The 7027-nt window shown below is 37.1% G+C and overlaps 1 protein-coding gene across 5 annotated transcripts in view; it reads right to left on the reverse strand.

Moving 5' to 3' along the window:
* Nucleotides 1-1809: 1809 nt before the first annotated feature.
* The window catches only part of LOC107090998 (paired box protein Pax-7-like), a 37133-nt gene continuing 31915 nt past the window's right edge, over nt 1810-7027 (reverse strand). For all 5 annotated transcript variants that reach the window (XM_015384693.1, XM_015384690.1, XM_015384691.1 and 2 more), the window contains exon 9: nt 1810-2367. In XM_015384693.1, the coding sequence (XP_015240179.1) occupies nt 2252-2367 (116 nt within the window). In that variant the 3' untranslated portion in view covers nt 1810-2251. The remainder of the gene's footprint in view (nt 2368-7027) is intronic.

A 7027-nucleotide genomic window follows, 5' to 3' on the forward strand; every position in this document is an offset into this window, starting at 1 on the left:
TTTAGTAAATTACCAAATATCTAAAACTGTTCTGGAGCTATTTATGGCTTTAAAGACAGAGGTTTACCTGGTCTGATGAAGAGCAGAAACAAAGTGATGACAGCATTAATATGGATTCAGCCAGAATGTAGGATCATGTTTTTCACTGAGATATGGCTGAAGGGTCATCATTTCTTGGTTCCAGGTCTGGTGATAAAATATTAGTACCATGGAGATCCTTCCTGCCCATCTCGATGTGGAAGGATTGATAACCTTCCCTAATACTCAATTGCATCTTCTCCCTTTAGGTTTGATAAAGATTAATTAATTCAAACTAAATGGATAATTTTTCATCAAACCTTTTTTAAGTTAACTCATTTTTTTATCAGGTTTGTACTGGGTTTAGGCAGATGACAATAGTGTCTTTGATAAATCAACTGACATGTCTGTAAAAAGATGAATTTGATCTTTTGGTAGGAAGAATTCAGCAGATATGTCCTTTTCCCTCCCAAAGTCAGTTTTTGAAATATTTTGTGTGCGGAATCTAGAAGGTGAAACGATCATTTGTTTTAAATAAATGTGTTACAATCTAAAATTCAAATGCTTTCCTTAAACAGTACTTTTAATACTTACAAATATATGGATTATTGAATTTTATGAACAAATAAGAAATATATAATTGCATCAAGAATTTAAATTTATAAACAAAAAAATCTAATCTAATTATTGGCAAAAAAAAAAAAAAAGTAACATTAACTAAATGGTTCCTATGGCGACCTGTCCAGGGTGGACCCCGCCTCTCGTCCATAGACAGCTGGAGACAGACACCAGCACCCCTCATGACCCCACTTGGGATTAAGCCTGTAAAGAAAATGGATGTTTGGATAAATGATTCCCGACTATCAAATGACACTTTCTATAATGTAAGAAATAAATTATTTCATTCTTTTTTTTTTTTATAGTGACTGAATCTGATCTGGAATCAGTTTATACGTTCTTTCTGATAACAAGACAACCGAACTGATTGATGCCCTTAGACCATCCTAGAAAAAAAAAAAAAAAGCAGTAAAATATCAATAAATAATATTTTAATATTTTAAACAATAAAACACAAACAGTCCATGACTGGGTTGAAGCTTGCTATGTCTAAGGGGGAAGTTATGGTACAAAAAAACTTCAAATATAGAACAAATGCAAAGAAAACCTTTTCAGACGCCCTCATCTCTTTGTTTACCATTTTCTCTACTGGGCACACCTCTAAACTATTTTATTTTTTTCTTTCCTTTTGTTTTTCTGCACATTGAAAAACATATGAAAAAGAACATTTGAGCTTTCAATGACAAAGATCTGATTTTGCACATGTACTGTCCAGAAAACACACAAAAAGAAACTAAATAAATAAAAACAATTTTTACAAGACTTTGGCTTCATAGTTTGCTAGCAAAAAAAAAACAAAGAAAAAACATTAAAATATTCTGCACTAGTTGAAACAAGCATCTTAAATTAATGCTTGAAAAACAAATTTCATTGTCTTTTATTTTCCTGCTGTCGTTTTAAAGGAAAAGTCCGGTCAGCAAGGAATTTTTAATTTTCAAAATCATAATTTATATTTGAAACTAATATGTTCACAGTGATTTAATGAATTTAGTGTTACTCAGTAAAAAAAAACTAATAATAATAATAATATACGTTGTGATCACTGAGTCTGGGAGCGGCCATCTTTGCCCGAATATAGTAACCCCTCCCTCCTGCCATCTTCCAGCAGTGACTTCCAGTAGTGTTCTTTGACAAACATGGATGCCTCCAGTAAAGCACATTTAAATGAAAATTACTATGAATTAAAAACCCTCATCATTTATTGATCAGGATGGAATAATTTAATATTTAAAGAACTTTCAGAAGTTTGAATTCTGATTATGAGCGGACTTTTCCTTTAAACGACTGCATCCCAAAAGAATAGTATCTCTAAAACCAAGTCAAAGTTTGTAATATTAACATTTCTTTTAATACCACCTGTTACCATGTATGCGTCCAAACCAGGCAAGCATTACCAGGCAAGTTACAAACATTAGCCAGTAGGACTCTGCTGCTTCCCTCTGATCCACAGACGGAGCCAAAGGTTTACAGAAACAGAAATCCAGTTTTTGGCTCTGTCAGTTCGGTGGAAATAATAATAATAATAATCTGGCATTGATGAAAAATCCTCTGTGGGAGGTTTGGGTGTCCTGTGCTATTCAGACAACCAGCAGTTGATGGTTTTCTCTGTAAAGTACTAGTAGGCTGGACCAGTCTTCACATGCAGGAGCCCCAGTACAGCGGAGTGGTTGGTCACCTTCACCGTGTGCTGACTGGAGAGGCTAACGTTCTTCGCCAAGTAATCCACGCCACCTGAGAAACGATGGGTGACAGAGCCAAAAAGAGTAAGGCAGACAGATGGTTTAAATCTTTTATCCCTAGTTTATATTTAAACATTTACTTCTGGGTTTTTTTTAAAATCATTTTCCATCATAGGTGAAAAAGTCATTAAAAACTAATTAGTTCAATGTTTGTAAATGAGATTTAATGTCAATTTCTTCTGAAACCTGTCGGCATTAATATATTACTTTAAAATTAGGAGGGAAACTTTTGTGACCAAAGCCTTCCTTTCAGGCCCTTAATTCACAAACTTATTTATTTTATAGTTTTACTCACAATTTGATTTAAAAATATGATAACAAGAAAGTAATCAAATTAATAGACACTTTGAATCATAAAGTAACTGCGTAGTTACTTTGCCTTCTAAATAGTTACTTTAAAGCTTCAGTTATTCTGTAACTAATTCGGATAATTGGTGAAAAGTAACTTCTAACTTTGATCCATTAATGTCTGAATGTTTACCCAGTTTTCCAAAGAAATGTGATAATTTTAGTTGTTGCCATCACTCCCATGTTGAATTGAATAGTTATAGTTAAATTTAATGCTGCAGCTATATTTAATGTCAATTAAGGTATGAATGACGCTAGTTCGGGACACTTAACCATCTAAGAAATAAATACAATTTTCAATCTTAAGAATATTGAAATTCACCAAAATATAAAAAGAAAACATTGCTTCAGTTTATCATGAGCTGCTATGCATTTTCTAAAATAAAAAAATCTGTTGAAAATTTGAATAAACAAATAATTTTGTTTTAGAGCACCCATTGCTTTTTCTTAATTGTTACTCAGTGTTTAAAATTTGGGTAAATATTGGAAAAAAAATCGCTTTGGTTTCTAGAATCTGGAATAATGAAAATACATACTCATATATTACATTTTACTACACGTTACTAATTTTTACTAATCTTATTCATTTCCATTCTTCATTACCAAACAAAGCTCAAAAGCTTTAGTTCTGTAATTCTGCTTTTAACTCATGTCTCCGTTTGATTCAGTTGAATTCAACTAATGGTGGTTTAAAAATAAATCAGTTGAATAGATTTATCGATGGGCTGCTCAGGGGAGGGGTAGCACTGCTGCCTTGCAGCAAGAAGGTTCCGGGTTCAATTCCCGGCCCGGGGTCTTTCTGCATGGAGTTAGCATGTTCTCCCTGAGCATGTGTGGGTTCTCTCCGGGTACTCCAGCTTCCTCCCACAGTCCAAAAACATGACTGTTAGATTAATTCGCTTCTCTAAATCCTCCTTAGATGTGAGTGTGAGTGAATGGTTGTTTGTCTCTGTGTTGCCCTGTGATGGACTGGTGACCTGTCCAGGTTGGACCCCGCCTCTCGCCCGTAGACAGCTGGAGATAGACACCAGGAACCCTTTCCACCCCGATTGGGATAAGTGTGACAGAAAATGGATGATTGGATGGTTTATCAATCTCACCATAAAAAAAAATCTTGCTTCAGGAAATCTTAAATTAACAACCCAGCTTTAAATTCAACACATTAAAGAGTTTGCTCATAATTTTTTAAGACATTGCAAAATTTAACTGGAATACTTTTTTTTGGATTCAGGTCTTTATGGATAAATTCCGAAGACAGAAATCAGGACGACTTTCTCACCCAGAACCGTCTGCATCTAGTTTGATATCAACTAGAGCCAGTTTTATTTTTAAATATAATTTATTATTACTCAAAAACCAAACAGCAGCTGTTTAGCTTGAGGATCAACTGAGAAACAACAGGACATCCTTTCCTCTGTTTTTAATGCAATCATGAAATCTTTAAGAAACTGAAACTACTTGTTTTTATTCAAATAAGATATTTCTAAGTTTTTCTGTTAAGAAAAAAAAACTGGTGATAAACTAAGCGTTTCATTTTGAATGTTTGAACGCTGAATTTAATGAACTGTCTCCATCCTCTGCTTACCTTTCTGCGGACAGTTTTAGCGCTTTCCTCTGACATTTGACTCTTGTAGTAAAGAAGGAAGGTACTTAGAGATCAGTATTTAAATAACTGACATGCCAGTAAGTGTGCCTGTGTGTAAACACATTCTATCTCAGTGGCAGAGGACTATCCATTTGACTCCTCGCTGAGGATTTAAGGTATAAACCTGGCTGGCAGGAAAAACATCCCTTTAAAGGGGCCCTGTCACTAAGCCCTGGTGGAGAGCAAAGACACACACACACATATTGCTCCCCCAGCACCTCTCTAGGTGAATGGCATCTTGGCAGACAGACCTGCCCACGCATATATGTTCTTATTTATTTTTTTGCTTCTTAGCAAAGGTGTGACAGTTTTCTTTCTGTTCAAACGAGGTTCTGAACTGTCAAACCCTGCTTATCTCCTCCCAGTACCCCAACATACACACATCCTGTAATATCAACACTGTCAATTCTTCTGTCAGAGAAGTTATCACCAGCTGAACCTGGGAGGAGCAACATCAAAAACTGAGGAAAAATATGATGAGAATTAATGCCAGCTTTCATGAAACATGCCCTCTGAGCTTAACTGCTTGTTGTTTCCTTCAGATGTTTCCATCTAGTCATTCTGTTATAGTTAAGACAAACTGCACGTTTGGTAATAAACATAATACATGTTCAATATATAACGTACATGTTTCAGAAATGCTTCATACCAGCCTATGGATTTATTATCAGAAAAATATTGAATTTACTAAAGTTGGGGATGGTTCCTCCTCCAATTAAAGAATTTTAAATGTCTTAGCATCATGTTTACCAGTGATGTTGGTGCTATAGACAGGTGGGGCTTTGTCTTCAACAGTGGGTAGTGATCCTGTTTGTCTTGGTAAATAAAGTGGTGAAGCAAAAAAACAGGTTTTGATTTACTGGTGCTGCAGCCATGGTCATGAAATCTGGACCCGCAGAAGGAATGAATCCAGGACAGAAGTAGTTGAATCTAGCCTGTTATGTGTTAACCTTAATAATATAATGATGAGCTTCATCAACCATATGGAACTCAGACTAAAGTTGATAGTCCTTTTTATGATGTGAAGACAGTTAATTTGGGCATCTGAGCAGGTTGCTTCCTGGTTGCCTGTCCCACTTAAAGGAGATTGCTGGAGGGGTCTGGTTATCCTCCCGCAGCAGTGTGTCACAGTGGGCTTGTGGGAGATATTTTTGTTTTATGCCCAGTATTGAAGCATGGACTGCGCAATGTTATTCCACACCACAACGCAAGAGGGACAATCAATTCAAATGTCTGGATCCACAGTGAGTTTGAGTCGTATACAATATATAAGACTTATACAATATATGAGACTCAAACTCACTGCGGATCCAGACATTTGCATTGAGAAAGCTTCCTGGAGAGGTGGCGAAACATCTTCATATCTTGGAAACCAAGTCCAGTGGATATTTTTTTTTATTTTTTACGGAAAAACCTGTCTATAATTCTGAAGGTCGGTCGTTAGAGGGGGGGATTGTCGTTAAAGGGGGGATTGTCTCCTGTAATACCTGAAGCCTGTCTATGATTGTTAAGGGTCGGTCGTTAAGGAGGTATTGTTCAGCAGCTGAAGAGAGGAGGTACTGGTGTGGTGATATCTGGAAGAGATTATCTATATAACTGAATTATAAGTTTTTTTTTTACTTTTACGGAATGACTATGACCTGGATGACTGAGAGTCTTCATCAGCATAGTGTAGAATGGATGTAGATTTGACCAATCAGAGGCCTCCTGTCTGCGGCACTGTCAGAGGTCACCTACAGTTTTGGAGAGGTGCAGCAGTCTGCAGGAGGGTCGGGGGCACATTTGTGTTCACTGCAACACACGCAGACCACCTGGTTTCTGAGTATAAACCAGCCTATAGGAGGGACTCATTCTGTAAGTGCCATTGATTGTCTCACTGATTGTCATTCTCAGATCGAACACATTTTAACCTAAGAACAGACCAAACAAACTGGTGTGGTATATGACTGTAGCTAATATGAGTCTTATAGCCCTGGATGTATGCCACACTTTTGATCCAACGTGACTCTTTTGGTGGTGTAGCATCCCTCCACCTCAACAGAATCCATCAATAAGCCAACAACATAGAAAATACAATAAGTTCATAGGTTCATAGGACCGCTTAATAGCAGTAGGAGAAGAAGAACCCAACTGTGAAATCGAAGAAGGTGAGAAAGAGCCAAAGGAGCGCGTCTCCATTTCCACCTAGACAGGTCCACTGTCATCATGCTGACAGTGCATTCAATAAGACAGACAGCATAAGTTGTGCTGGCCAGTAATAGTAACAGAAATTTGGCAGGGATCGGCCTCCATCTTGGTTTGATGTGTTCAGATCTGAGCCCTGAAACTTCCATGATTTGATTGGTAGTACGTTTTTTTTCTATCTATCTACTATCTACGTTTTACCAATACTTTTTGCTTAATGAACCAAGTGGATACTGCTTTAGAACCAAACGCAATTTGAGCAGCAGAAACAGCCGGTTTACATGCAAAGTATATGGCTGAAGTGCATTAAAGTTCATGAAAGGGTCTTGCAGGACATTTGGAGCAGCAGGGGCAACACTTCAAGAACATAAGGGGATTGGTGGTCTAGTGGTTAGGGCATTGCACTTGGAATCCAGAGCTTCTGAGTTCCAGCCCCACCACTCCCACAGACCACCACTCTGGCTTACTGAGCCTA

This window comes from Cyprinodon variegatus, unplaced genomic scaffold (assembly GCF_000732505.1).
Source record: "Cyprinodon variegatus isolate N-32 unplaced genomic scaffold, C_variegatus-1.0 Scaffold320, whole genome shotgun sequence".
NCBI classification, from domain to species: Eukaryota; Metazoa; Chordata; class Actinopteri; order Cyprinodontiformes; family Cyprinodontidae; genus Cyprinodon; species Cyprinodon variegatus.